Source organism: Chanodichthys erythropterus, chromosome 14 (assembly GCF_024489055.1).
Source record: "Chanodichthys erythropterus isolate Z2021 chromosome 14, ASM2448905v1, whole genome shotgun sequence".
NCBI classification, from domain to species: Eukaryota; Metazoa; Chordata; class Actinopteri; order Cypriniformes; family Xenocyprididae; genus Chanodichthys; species Chanodichthys erythropterus.
Window position 1 is genome coordinate 36136198 of NC_090234.1, and position 15734 is coordinate 36151931.

The 15734-nt window shown below is 39.4% G+C and overlaps 1 protein-coding gene across 2 annotated transcripts in view; it reads right to left on the bottom strand.

Annotated features, from left to right (window-relative positions):
* Window positions 1-15734, bottom strand: part of thsd7ba (thrombospondin, type I, domain containing 7Ba) — a 350089-nt gene that overhangs the window by 194392 nt on the left and 139963 nt on the right. For both annotated transcript variants that reach the window (XM_067409173.1, XM_067409172.1), the window contains exons 3-4: window positions 8316-8644; window positions 2717-2893 (exon numbers count right to left, since the gene is read on the bottom strand). In XM_067409173.1, coding sequence (XP_067265274.1) covers window positions 2717-2876 — 160 coding nt within the window. In that variant the 5' untranslated portion in view covers window positions 2877-2893; window positions 8316-8644. The remainder of the gene's footprint in view (window positions 1-2716; window positions 2894-8315; window positions 8645-15734) is intronic.

Sequence of the window (15734 nt, forward strand, 5' to 3'; positions counted from 1 at the left end):
AACGGTTTCACCTATAACAGTTGAACATTTAGTACCAAATGATTTTTGAACTCAGCGCTGCCTGTGGTTATATGGCTTGAAGAATTATAGTCCACCAATTACTACAAGCATAAAGCCATATGATCCGATAAAAAGCCAATGTTTTCCAGACTTTGAAATTTACAGAGATGCTGACTAGCTAAAGACTGGTGCTAAAACATTGTCACCAACTACATGATAAAAACAAGTACCTCACAGAGTAACCATCACTACAACCTAATAATTCAAACTGCAAAGTGGAACTGAGTTGACTTTATAATCAAGTCATTAATAATTTACACCAGAAATCTCTCATGCTCTGTAAGGCTTTGCTAATTGGTCCGACCACATGATAATCCTTTCCATAAAAATTTTATGTTCATCTTAATGGCCATAGACCTATCAGATGCACGTACAATGCCTGTCGTCGGTGCTACTCGCACCAGAAAGCGTTAGATTGTATTCGGTGATGTGATTTCTCATTTTTCCAAGCGATATTTATCAGCCGTCACTGCTCAGTAGAGATGTCACAGCCTCGCTCGCGATGATCTGATTAGATTCTTTCTGCGTACGGGCCTTTTCAAGTGTAGTTCATCAATCTCTTTATCTTTTGAGTCGTATCATCGCCACGCTGAGGAGAAGCACATGAAAGCGCTGATCATAAAGCCAATGAGGCCTTTGTGTACAAAAAAGGTTTAAAATCGCACTCACTGGGACAGAGAAAACATCTGAGGCAGTGAGTTTAAATTCATTACTTCATTTTCCACACTGCTGATCTGAGAGCGACGCTCTACGTTTGTTACTCTGAAGGCTTTTTGCTTCATTCTGCAGGTCTGCTTCTTGGAGGCAAAGCTAGGACAACAATCAGGCTCAAATTGAATCACCTTTGGGTGTTTTAAATCATTTATGGAATGCAAATGCCTTTGCGTTTCATTTATCAAATATTTCGAAGCCAACAGCTGCAGAAAGTCGTGTGCGCCAAGGGTAAAAGTCCTTATCTGGAATCAATCATTGCAGCGAGGGGAAAAATCAGACCTGTTCTGACAGAACCCGAGAGATTAAGGGTCGGAATCAGATTTCCTTGTTTGTGAAACTGAGCACAACATGTAAAAAATCCTGCCTTACTTCAGAATGCCTTGGCAAAGCCCATAAATCTCGAGCTTGGCATATTGGTAGGTAATTACTCCAGCTTTGAGGACTAGGAATAGATTACTATATACATCATTATATGTGATTACGTTCTCTGCAGTAGGGCCTGTCATTGTTCAGCAAGAGATGGATAATCTTTCTTAGAGCATATATTATGCTAACAGACCCACTTCCACACAGGATCCCTTGATCAAACTCAGCAGAGTTTTTCATTCCAGCATAAGATGTCAGTGTCGTTGTGATGTTGGGAGCTGTGTGAATGAGGGATTCTCAATGGGGAGAAAAAAGGAACGGATGAAAGACACATGCAAACAGAGCGCCGAGGCAATACAATGCAATTAAAGGGATATTTCACCCAAAAATAAAAATGCTGTCATCATTTATTCATTCTCATGTTGTTTCAAACCCGTCTAACTTCCTTTTGTCAGTGTGACACAAAGGAAATAAATAGCAGATTGACCATGATGCTTAAAATCAAAGTGGAAGGAATCAAGAACAGCTGTGGTGTCACTTCAATTTCATTGTACAGAAAAGACAACCCAGGCTCATTGGAAAAATTTGCTCATGATGACATTTCTGCAAAATTATATTATGTTGCTTTTTGCATCTTTGACACTTTCAAAGTGAAGTGTCCAGTGGTGCTACAGTAAAAAAAGATGTTCAGTTTTATCCGAAACAGATTAATCTGGCAATGTTATATTTTAGGTATGTTGTACGTATTGCGGCAATTCAGAAATGAAATGTCTGGTGTTTGGCACTAAAAGGTTCATGCTCTATCACATTTGAAAATAACACAACACCTACAGTAAACCTTACACTAAACGACAGAGTGAACAAAAGCAAATGTGAGATAAAAACATTTTCAAAGGACTAGTGCAATGCTGTACTAGGCGAGCTACCGAGTTTACCACATCAGAAAAGCTATACATATGTAGTTATGTGATGTAACAACCCTCTACAATGCGAGTAAAACACTCACATATGCAACTAAATCTTCACTCTGGGCCACTAAATAAAGTTTTATCATTAAACAGTGCTGAAAATAGGTCTTTATGAATATAATCTCCCCCTGAAATCATAATTTGAGTAAAAAGGAAAAAAGTTGTTGGTGTTCATTTCAGCTGTATAGGTACGTTTTTGGAGTTTTCCGAAAAAATATAAGTAGAGGCACATTTTTCAAATAAGCCTAGTTAGAAAGAAGAGCAGCTTGAACATTTCGCAAAACAGTTCCATTTGTGCTCTATGTGATGGGTTTGGAACAAAAGGTATATGAAAACAGAATTTTTTGAACTCAGACAGCAATGTAATAATTTAACATCAGATGGAAGAAAGAAACATGACGAGATGTTGAAATGGCATGGAGGAATTTATTATGCTAGTTCCTGATAAATACTCTATCGGAGCTTGAGTGAGATAAAATCCTGAATGGATGGATGGATGCTGTGTAATGCTAACAGGAGGGAGAAACATCAAAGCGAAGCCATTAAAAAGAGATCTAGCGTAGAAATCTCCATATCACAGGAGTAGACATCATAGACAACACGCTTACCCGTTTTCCATGTATAGTGCCTGTCCTTTGGAAATTCCAGGTCCGACCTCACTTGCATTCCAATGAGAGACATAGAGAGCAGCAGGTAGTTCCCAACACGCCATGTCCAGCCCGTTACACCAGAGTCATCTTTTAGAATCATAGTCCAGCCCATTGACATCCAGTCCACTTTTAGTCCTGCAAAAACAAAAACAAAGCAAACAATGGTGATAATGCTCTCTTACCTGTTAGGGAGCAAATACACCAGCCAAGCATGATAAACAACTCTTGGGAATCATTACATTAATCACCGGCATACGTTTGACTAGTCATTTAATCCTCGAGGACGTGAAATCGAGCATACGTGTGCTATTCACGATCAGGATCATTTGGTACTAAAGCCGCACGCACTGATGCGGTAACTACCACGGTAAACACAGGCAGAGCATTGGGTCTTTCAGCCCTGAAGTAATTGAGGATATTAACACCTTTTTATTGCAACTCATTTAATTCCGTCCCTTGCCGCTGTAATTCATATCCTCTGGGTGAAGGATTAGTTCTGGAATCACTGACTTTCCAAGCATGTGTATAGGTGAGAGGGAATTTTAATGCATATCTGATTTACAATGAACTTTTTTGCAAACATTCAAAGATAGCAGTTGTACACTATTGTATTTGTACTATTCACATTTTAAAGCAGCTGATCTTGAACTATAAACGTATTTTACCGTCTCTGCACTGACTGATGGAAATATGCACACCATTTAAATGGCAAATATTCAATGGACCGGATCCACGTAATGCCTCTCACATGTAATAAACTTCTCCATTGACAACCGAAATGGGAAAGTAACTCATTTAAACAGCTCGGCAGCACAAACCAAGGTTATTCATTCGCGTCAGTCCCCCAGCAAGAGGATCTCTATATTTTATAGCATCATTGTTTCATATATAGGACACAGCTCTGCATAGACCAGTGTATTACAGTATTATCTAAATTAAAATTTTGATTGATTTTCCTCTTACAGAGATGGAATACAATGCATTACCTGTGGACGATCTGTTCGAGGTGACTAGACAGAATGGGTGTATTGATGGATGAATTGCTATCAGACTAAAATATGTGTTTGGAATGTGGAATTATTCTGATGTGATTTCTCAGGGAAAGCCTGCAGCTCCCAATTGGTTTTTGGTTGATTTCATTTGGGGAAATTAGATTTTTATTTCACTGCTTCAGCAGTGTAGCAGGGAAATCTGATTTGAGAGGAATATGGTGAGAAGCCTTGACGGAGTGAAAAAAGATCTCTTATCCTTTAAGTGCTGCCACAAGTAAATGTCTTGATAGAATTAGATATATTCAAAAGGGTATACACAGATATCCTCTAGAAGAGGCTAGAGCTGGTTGCTTGGGACTTTGGAGCTTGGCTCATTCAAATTTTTGAAAACATTTCAGTTTAACATTTCTATTTAAGTGAATAAATGAGTGATGTTGACCCGTATGTCAGCTTTCATTCAGAATCAACACACAACATCTGCCTCTCAAAATCTGCTTAACAATCCCTCCGAGCAGCACTTGTTTCAAAATAATTTCTAAAGTAACATTAATTAAAAGAGCTGTACTTCAGCAAAACACTGTAGTAGTAAATAACAGAATATTTAAAAAAAAAAAAAAATTCTTTCTCAATACATGGTCAAAGGACCAATTATGGAAATAGTTTACATACATGCCACATATACACAAACAGACCTATAAATATGGTGTAGGAATATACAATCCTGCATTCTGGCAAAAACAAAGCACAAATAACATAAAGCTTCAATATTTGCAGTCAAGATTTACAAAAGGTTACGTATAGCCCAGCAAACATTCACAGACAGAGTGAAAAACCTCAGCATGATGGACTTGGCCTTTTCCCCGTGACCTGTCAGCCGTAGGGAGGATGTGAATACTGACACACGTTCTTGCATGTGCCTGTCACCCGCCATACCAGCCACAGCCATACTGGAAATCAAATGCGTCAAAGTCCTGCGCTGCTTTTTAGAATAACTAGGTCAAACAAAGCTTGTGGGCTCAGACTGGAACACAGCGTGCAGTCTTAAGAACCTGAGAAAGCTTCTGCGCTTCAGGATTCATGACACTTCAGTCAAGATTTTCTCAAGAAGCACACACGTTAACTCTTTCAGGCAAAAGCATGGACTCTCATTCAGATTTTCATTTATACTGCCATGAATTGGTAACAAACCATCCAATTTAAATATGCACGGGTTCAAATTTGTCATTCAGGTCTCTCCTAGTTACCACTAAGCAGGGGTCCGGCTGAATTGGATAAAAGCACACATTGTCAGCAGGCTGAACGTTTTTCCAGTTTGGGTGGGTTACATATCAGATTGGGGTGAAAAGTCATGTGCTCAAATATATCTTCAAAGAAGCACATGGGAATTAATTTATCAGTATTAGCTGAGGCAGTGAATTCCACATCAACATCAAAACGAAGGCTTTTCACCATTCTGTTACATCTACATGTGCTATGGTTTGTGCTTGATAACCACATATGGTCAGTGGTCCCTTCTATGATATCATTTCCTCTTTGTTTCCTGCATGTAATAAGCAGTATTATACAGCAGTATTTTACATGTTTAACATTTTAAAAAAGTAACAAGATTATGCAGAATTAGGTTTTCTTAAAAATACGTTTTATGCATTATTATTATTATTATTATATTCATTACTTATATCATTACTGTAATATCAGCACAGTTGTTTTACAATAACATTTTTGGCTGTTGGGTCAACATATTTTGTTGATTCTGGAACAACATTCCTGTCTGAAAACTGAATCCTTATCCATATCCCTACCCCTAAACCTAACCCTACCCATAACTTATCCCTAAAGGTGATGATATACAGGGCAACTTTTTGAGCAATGTTGCTTGGGCACTTTCCCATTGAGAATGAGCAACAAATTTCTATCTGGATACTTTAGATCATTCGTGGGCAATTTTTTGAGATCCTCCAATCAGAATGCTAGCTGCCTGATCAAGTGAACGGCTTTGAGATTTCGGAAAAAATTCAAACAAGATGCCAGCCTCTCAGCAGAAGGAGAGCGAAGAAAAGGAGTGTGAACTTGTATATTTTTATGCTGGTAAATTGTCATGTGTCAACCCAAAGCTGGAAATTTACCTCATTTAATGCTTAAAATGCCAACAGGTGTCCAGTTTAATGTACATAGGCTGTAATTTAGCCATTGTATGTTTTCAGTTAAAATACTAAAAAGACGCATTCTATGTAATGTCTGCAGTGGCGTAGGCCGTGTGGTACGTAAAAGTAGCTTTTGAAGCGATTAACCTGGGTTCGAATCCGCCTTTTGCCAAACCCACTCTTCTCTATCTTCCCTTCACAAAGCAGATCAGAAAGGCATTTATATTTATTAAAAATGAAGAAAATATTTGAATAGTTGAGTATTTATTGTGTTGGCAAAAGATTTGCTCCTCTCAGATTGGTTGCTGCCAACTCTCCGTTGTCATAATTAGTTGCCCTGTGTCTCACCAGGTTGCCCATTGACTGCAACATTGCTCAAAAAGTTGCCCTGTGTATCATCACCTTAAAATCAGAGGGAAATGATAGGTGAATAACAAAGATGTAAGAAGCACTTAACCTTGGTTGTAAGCCAAAACGTGACAAACGGTAAACTTGTCCCTCAAATCTGATTGGTTGATTGAAATGTTTTTCCAGGATTAACAAAGATGTTGATTAATGCACTTGGTGAAATCAGGTTCTGTATTCAAATCACTGAAGGTATTAATTGCATTTTTAATGTTTTTTTGAATAAATTAATAGATGTGGGCAAAAAATAAGTGTCACTGAACCACACAGGAATTGTGCAAGTTTTCAAAATCCTGAGCAACCATGTCCACCCAACCTGAGTGCTATTTATCTCACCTGTCCTATAGAACATTAAAATACTCATAAAAAAAGAAAGACTCCTACTTACAACTCTAATGCAAAATTAGACGTTTGAACCACTGTACCTAAAAACAAAACAAAAAAAAACACCATTGTCTATTCGAAATGTGGAGTACTGATCCTCCCCAAATCTTCACATGGGACAGGACATCCGAGCTGATCCGTCTATAAACAGGTGGGCCTGGTAATTACCGTTTGATTACAACTCCCACAGCAGACACTAAAGCACAGTCTGTAACAGGTCTATTGCAGCCTCAGCCAGGCTCGTTACATTAGATCTCTCTCTGCAGGACACCGCCAGCTCTGACAGCAAAGGAAACAAAAGCTCCTAATCCTGTTTACTGTATCACAGACGCCTTCCCCTTACTTCAATTTCCATACAGTAATGCGTCCAATTGGCTTGTGTTCGACAAGCTGAGAAAACCTTTGAACGCCACCTGTCATTTCTGCTTCCTTATTTGTCCATAAAACCACGGAAGCACACAACTTGATAATAAGCTTCTACCTGCACTGTAATAGCAAGCTGGCATCATAAAAGAAAGAAAAAGAAAAGGAAGTCTTCTTGACACTAATATTTTAAAGGTGAACTCAGCTTCTTTTCCCTCATTAAAAAGTTACACTTCTAAAAAAAATAAAAAGGTACTTTAAAAAAAATTAAATTCATGTGCACGGACATGAGATGAAGTTACCAGTAGCCCAATAAAAGTGGCTGTATTTTACATGGTGTGGGTCACCTATTGGGGACAGCCATGTTGAGATCACATGATATATATATATATATATATATATATATATATATATATATATATATATATATATATATATATATATAATATATATAATATATATATATATATATATTAGAGAGAGAGAGAGAGAGAGTGAGAGTGAGAGAGCATGCATATTAATAGAATAATGCCTATTTATTAGTACTTAAGCACATATTAATGCCTTATTCTGCATGACCTTTCTCTACATTCTTAATCGTAGCCAATACCTAAACTTAACAACTACCTCACTAACTATTAACAGGAGATTTATTAAGGGAAAAATCATAGTTAATAGTTTATATGTGTTCCCTATACTAAAGTGTTATATATATATATAAGATAGATAGATTCTATTTTGTTTTTTAAAGCATCTACTAATGAAATTTCTGAATAAAATCACTGTCTTAAAAGCAGTCTAGTACATTATGACCCATTCCAAAATGACACCATGATGCTGATTGGCTCACAGCACCAAAAAACCACGAGCAGTCATCATACTAACCCGCCAAACCCCTGGAGTGCAGTAAAGCACATGGGTAAGTTATATTACATTGGTAAAATACTCAGGTGTACTGGTAAAATGCTTTAAAACACTGATCACACTTTACACAATGAGAAACCTCTGCTGAGTCACCTTGTCGGACCGGTTTTATAATTGAATGAATAGATGTCTCCTCTAAGTGACATGCAGTGAGCAAAGGGACCCAAAATGGCAGCTATTTCTCTTCATTAGTTCTAGTTGCACAGGGAAAGGAGGAAAAGCAGCTTGGCAGAGACCTCTCACGCAACACTGTACTTCCACCCATTACAGACTCGAAGACGGTTGAGCCCAGACTGGGGAATTGGGCTACGGCGCAATTAAGACTGAGGACACGGCAGTTTCTACCTGAAAGGAAAGGCTGGGACTCATCACTTTAGCTGTGGCAGTGAGGTGAACAGCTGGATGGCTGAGGCCCGCTGATGCTGCTGGCAGCTGAATGCTCCTCAGAAGCTCTCTGTGACACAGGGACAGCAGAAAAACACGGCCTTTCCTCCTCCCTCTGATGCATCATCTGCCAGCTAATCCTCAGTGGCTTCCCCTCGGGAAGATCAGAGCGTGAAAGATGTGTCTGTCACACCATCACCGACCATGAGAACAGATAACCCTTTGGCGATTGCTGGATGAAGTATCCACTGCGGAAATTCCTCCCAGGAAGTGTCCTGAAGCCAGCAGGGCTGAAAAAGAGGCGAGAGAAAAAGAGGGTTTTAGGTTGGACAAACATAAGAGAAACAGTTGCCCTCAGACAATAACACATACTTTAGGGAGGAGACCTGGTCTGGTCAGAGGAATTTGGTTTTGTTCTATAGCATAGTAAGCTGCCTCATTGCCACATCCCAAACCTCATAAATTATCAATCTGGAACACACTACTACAGAAACAACTCACAGACATCATAGAAATTTGCTCAGTACAGGAGATTCGACTCGCAACTTCTAAAAGAGTTTAGTTTGACCAAGTCAAGAGGTAATTTTCCAATTCAAATGAGAATGTTAGAAACTTTTAAGACTAGTCTAAGCAGTTTATGCAACTGGCCACTGGTCTAACTGATGAAAGAGTCCATGAATTCGCATTACTACACTAACAAAATACTTCTTGGAGTAAATTAGCTCAGGAATGTCAAACTTATCATATAGAGTTTTTTAGCTGATGGCATCTCATAGCATTGTCTCATTTCACAAGTTTCACTGTGGGATTACTGTGTCATCCTCCATCAGAGACACTAAAAACAGTAAAGACAGAGTTCTGCTGCTTCTGTTCCCTCCTCATGGTTGACATTCAATGATTACCTGTCAACACTGCATGCTGGACTGGCTAGCTCATCCTGCTGATTCTTTCATTCTATTAACACCCCATGCCCTCCTTCCATCTCTCTTCTCTCTAACCCACTGTCATATATTGACTTCCAATGCTACACTCTACCTCCCTCCGCCAACTCTGACCTCTGTCTTATTTCCCAGGGCTTTTAAGTGCCCACCATTGTGTCCAAAATGGCTTTCCCAAACTTCAAGCATGTGGCACGTTTCAGTCTGAGTGCAAAAAAAAAGAGAGAGAGAGAGAGGATTGTACCTCAAAGAAAAAACCTGATCGATTCATTCATGCGATTTCAGTCACACTCCAGTGGTGAGGAGATAGCATATAGGGATCGGTCTTGGAACATTGCTTCCCATAAAACTCTCAACGGAGAGTGGCAGGTTCAAATTTCTGTTGACTCCATCTTGGATTATTAATGCCTTGAAGATGTTATTTTCAACAAGCTCTCCGATGGCAAGTTTCATTTTTTATTTGGGATAAGAATGTTCTGCTAGCTTGGACTTTTTTTAAATGGGAAGATTTGGGCTGTTCCATTCATTTTTAAGTCTTGTGCTGGTCACATCATTTCTCATTTACTCTATGCCATTATTTAATGCAAACAAATGAGATGCATTATATGCAATAGAAGAATTGGATGAGTGACATAATGGAATGACTGATATGGGGATGAAAGTGGATGTTATTAAACAATGAGTTCCTCGATTGGAGAAGGTGGTATAGTAGCCAATAGTAGTATAGTATAGGGCTGGTAACAAAAGCAAAAAATATGCCATTGTTGCTCTAATGGGTCATACTAGAGGGATTGCTCCTGTATAACAGTTTTTCTCCATTGGTTTGGCTCATTTCTAGAAACAGAAATTACATTCTCAAAACAACATGGACAAATCTCCAAACCACTTTGCAATTGTTCACAACAGAATTGAATTTCTCATCAATTGCAAATGTCTAAGTACATGTCTCAATGTCTCAGTACATCTTTGCAAATGATTAAGTACAGGTAGCCTACATTTAGCACAATTTTCAAGTGAATAGATCTAAACTGATTGTTGATTCTCAGTCTAATGGTCGTTCGCTCCAAAACGTGTCAGTGTCATCACGTGCACAATAGTCTGTTCAATTGTCAAAATTAGTCAAGAACATAATACCATGAATACCATATATGAATCCTTGGAACATTTGATACATTTATTACAGCAATTGACAGTCAGGTGAAACTAGAACTTGACTAACGAAAGAGGCGAGGGGGCAATATAACTATGTGTGCTGCCATATCTGAGAATGGTGTGGTCACTCACATCCCCAGACTTGGCCCATACAATACACAGAAGCTTCTCATCTTCTTGGACTGCCTTCATTTTGATTTGAACCCTGAAAATGAGAGAGGTCTCGTAGGGCCTCACCTACCACAATATGTCATTGTATGGGACAATGTGAATTTCCACCGTGGCCCACTCACCTGGTACACTACTCATCCAAGGATGGTTATGGTGTTCCTACCACCTTACTCTCAAAGCTATTGAGGAGTTTTTCTCTGCTTGGATGTGGAGAGTGTATGAGCATCGGGCTCAAGATCAGAGGTCCCTGCTCCAAGCAATGGACACTGCATGTGAGGATATTACAGGAGATCATTGTAGGGGATGGTTGCGACATGCACACTGTTTCTTCCCTCGTTGCATTGCAAAGGAGAATATACGCTGTGATGTGGACTAGAATCTGTGGCCAGACAGACAGCAGCCTGTGGATGGCCAGGAGGGTGAGGACGATTTCCAGGAGAGGGAGGGTGAGGACAGCGACCAGTGAAGAACTGTTAGTTGTGAAACTCCAGCTTTATTTACAGCACTGTAGGCTGCATATAATTTTCACTGTTTTTTGTTTGTGTGTTTATATTACAGTATATTATGCTGTATACATTTTCTTTTTACTCTGATGTATGGAAGTTACTTTATGTGTGTGTGAATGATAATGGTTACAATTTCCTTGGCAGTATGAGTGCAATGTGTGATGTCAAACCTTGGAGGCTACTCTTACCCTAAAAATCCTATTTCGTTTTTTCAGTTTTATACACAGTGCATGTCGCAACCATCCCCTACAATGATCTCCTGTAATATCCTCAGACACAGCGTCCATTGCATGGAGCAGGGACCTCTGATCTTGAGCCCGATGCTCATACACTCTCCACCTGCAAGCAGAGAAAAAACTCCTCAGTAGGATTGAGGAAAGGAGAGTAAGGTGGTAGGAACACCATGACCATCCTTGGATGAGTAGTGAACCAGGCCCTGATGAGCAGGCAACGGTGGAAATTCACATTGTCCCACACAATGACCCATTACAGTTTTAATGTATTATGCTGGCTAGACAAAAACAGTACAGTAACCATTGCCAATGAAGGACTGGGCTAAGACTGAAAGGTGGGCATGAGGGATATTTCAATGGTCCTCTGCCATAGTGACAAAACATCTAAACATTTTGACTTGCAGTGCTTACACAATGCCAAAGGGACAAAGCATTTTAGGGGCACTGACTGTTTAAATGAGAAGGAAATTTAGTTTTGATACATGAGTGAACTGTTTTGGGAGAGGTATGAGCTTTTGCAGGTGAACCATGGTGTTGTGCCGAACCATCCACATTATTTTGACAAAAGCACCAAGTGTGTTGAGAAAGTCCAGTCTGTTTCAAGAAATGAGCCAAAGCAAATGAGAGGGATCTTTGCCATTTCTGTGGCACTGACTATTTATTTGGTAAAGGAATTTAGTTTTGACACATGAGTGAACTGTTTTGGGAGAGATATGAGCTTTTGCAAGTGAGCTATAGTGTTGTGCTGAACTGTAAGACTGTTTTGCCAAATGATCTTAGAGTTTTGAGAATGTAATTTCTGTTTCAAAAAATGCCAATGGAGAAAAACTGTAAGTGTATTGTCACTATGAACAGAACTGCCAGTAAGAAAAACTAACTGTACAAGTAGTGCAAAGGAGAGTGGGGGATTCTATGTCCTTCCTTATGGGAGCTTAGTGTGCGACTGACAGTGGAACTGAGCATGAGTGTCAAAGTTGTGAACTTTGTGCAGAGTAGCGGCCAATCATTTCAAGCATTTAAACTTGTTGCTGATAGTGATGGAGTTACTGTTGGATTCAGTGCTTAAATTACATGTTTAGATATTACAGTAAATGGATTTCAATCTGATTAATTCACACTTTCATTTTTGGCTACAGTCGGGGACAGTAGTGGCACGAAGGGGGCAGTCATGGCCTAATAGTTAGAGAGTCAGACTGGTAATCCGAAAGTTTTCAAGAAATGCCTGAGGTGCCCTTGAGCAAGGCACCTAACCCCCAATCGCTCCCCGGGCGCCACAGCAAAATGGCTACCCACTGCTCCGGGTGTTTGTGTCCATGGTTTACAGTGTGTGTGTGTTCACTACTTACTACTCCTAATGTGTGTGCACTAACTTGGATTGGTTAAATGGCGAGTATGGGTTTCCATACTTGGGCTTCACACTTTATTGGGGGCAGTTGTTGTCTAATGGTTAGAGAGTCTGACTTGTAACACGAAGGCTGCGAGTTTGAGTGTCAGTACCGGCAGGAAATGGTGGGGGAGTGAATGAACAGAGCTCTCTTCCACTCTCATTACCCACAACTGAGGTGCCCTTGAGCAAGGCACCCAACCCCACAGCAAAAATGGCTGCCCACTGCTCTGGGTGTGTGTGTTTAATACTCACTGCTGTGTGTGTGCACTTGGATGGGTGAATATGGGACACCACACTTGTTTACGCGTCACATCACTTTATACTGTGCACTGCCGAAAAGTTTGAGGTATTATTTCCTTCTTCTAAGATGTTCCTAATTCAGCATATTAGAATGATTTCATATTAGAATGATTTCTGATTTCTGGCTGCTGAAAAGTTTCACCCACACAGGAATATTACATTTTAAAATATTATAATATAAAATAACTTCTTTATTTTAATATATTTCACAATTTAACTGTTAGTACTGTATCTTTGATCAAGAAAATGCAGCCTTAATGAGCATAAGAGACTTTTCATGTGTAGCTCTATTTACCATTTCTACAACACACTATTCAAAAGATTTTATTAAATGCAAATGACAGCCACAGCCCTTCAATACAACAAACAAATCCCACACAGACCGACTCTCCATTTAGTCTTGTTAATCTATCCTGGTAAATCTCTCAGATAATTCAGATCTCCTGTGCCTGTGTGCCAAAAATCAATTAAACGGCCAGCGGTCATGGGAGAAGGCCATTACACTTTGTCATGAATTTGCTGTGAAGTCAGCACAGGAGAAAAGAGAAAGAGAGAGGAGTAGTGGAGAGGTCAGGGTTGTGAACTCAATCAACTCACTGGTTATTGTGAGACCCTCAAACCCAGGGGGCCACTGTCATCCTGTCGCCAGTGACTGGCCCTGCTGCAGGTGCTTAGACATGGATGGTTAAACAAGTGTAGGTACGGGTCAGGTCACGTTGCACATTGATGGCCTAGGGGACGAGGAAGGAATTCATATGAGGACAGTATTACAGTCCTGCACCTTAGCTCAAACAGAAAACAAACTTCTGAGGCATTCGGAAACAGGTTTCTTACCACTCACCGCAAACATAATGGTAAACTAATATACTTTCATCACACCCACCATGACATAACTGTCAACTTCATAAGCTTTCATTCACCCTCTATTGTTTTACTTGCAAAACAAGTAAAGGCCTCCAAATTAAGTTATATTAGTGATGTCATTTAGAAGGAGTGCAAGAAATGTCAGATTATTAATACATTTGAGAACATTAAAGATTCAATTTTACAATGTAATTTGGAGCTTCTTGGGGATACAGAAAAAATAGAACATGATGGATTAACCAGCAGCCATATCACCCTGTAGCCCAAGACTGGTTGCCCACTGAAGCTAAGCAGGGCTAAGCCTGGTTAGTACCTGGATGAGAGACCTCCTGGGAAAACTAGTTGCTGCTGGAAGAGGTGTTAGTGAGGCTAATGTGACTATCCCCAGTATAGGGATAGTCACACTATGCTGTCAAAAGGCACTGTCCTTCGGATGAGACGTTAAACCGGACTCTCTGTGGTCATTAAATTCCAAGATGTCCACAGAAAAAGAGTAGGGGTGTAACCCTGGCATCCTGGCCCAATTTGCCCATTGGCTTCCTAATCATTCCAATATACTGATTGGCTTCATTACTCCGTCTCCTCTCCACCAATAAGCTGGTGTGTGCGGGGCGTTCTGGCATAATATGGCTGCTGTCGCATAATCTAGGTGGATGCTGCACATTGGTGGTGGTTGAGGAGATGCCCCCTTCCATATGTAAAAGCGCTTTGAGTACCCAGAAAAGCGCTATATAAATGTAACAAATTATTATTATACATCCTAACATAACTGGTAAAAAGGTAAATACTACTGTAGTGAACAGCTATTTTACCTATTAAGAAAAAAAGAGACCTATGAAATAATACTGTCCGGACTTTTGTTTGCTGCAGAGATCAAAATCAAGAAGACTCCATTTATATCCTTCCTGAGCAGGAACATAAATCCATCCATCCTTCAAGTATTTTCTGAAAATTTACCTTGATATCAGTTATGACATGAATAAAAATATCCTCTATAATTCCGTCACACCTTTGGATTTGTGGCTCATTAAGGGAATTTAGTATGTGTTGCTCTCCTGGTAATCCAGGGAAGCCTCATGCTAAAGTCGCCTGAAATGTAAATCTGACACAAGCTGCGAAAATTGATGGATACAATTAGCTTGTCTACTAGCATATGCTGTGCTCTGAGAATTCAAATTGGTGTGATTAATTGTGAAGCAAATGTGTGCAGACAAGCAAGCTTTAAAAAGACAAAGCGACAGTAAAGAGTTTCAACATGGACAAACTTGAAGCTTTACTGCATGAAATCAATTTCACCCAAATATGATAAGGAAATTAATTTTGAGACAGTTTAATCAAATAGCCTGCCATTTCAATTAATTTGATGAAAACTCTTTGTGAACTGGCTACCAGTAACAATTACATGCAAGGGTATAAACAAGTAGCCCCTGGACTGCAATTATGTTAAACAGACCGGCAAGGATGGAAAACAATAATTTACTCTAACTACTCAATTCAGAGTCAAAGATGACATTTAAGTGCCAGAGTCTGTCTGAAATTGACCTATGCCCTGAATTCAATGGAAATACAAAATCTGATTAACTTTATTGCAATTTGTTCAATTACGGAGGTCTTTTTCAAAGGTATTTCTATTTTGGAGAGTTATCAAAAGTTTTTACATTAAGCTGCAAGTGAATCACAATAACAAAAAAAATATAACAAAGGTTAGGCTTTAGCTATGGTCATATTAAACAGCCTCAAATCACTACTGAAGAAAATTGCATAACATAAGAGACTTTCTCAGGTAACAGACAGTCCTTTTAAAATAATTGAGGGATTATTCCTCGTTC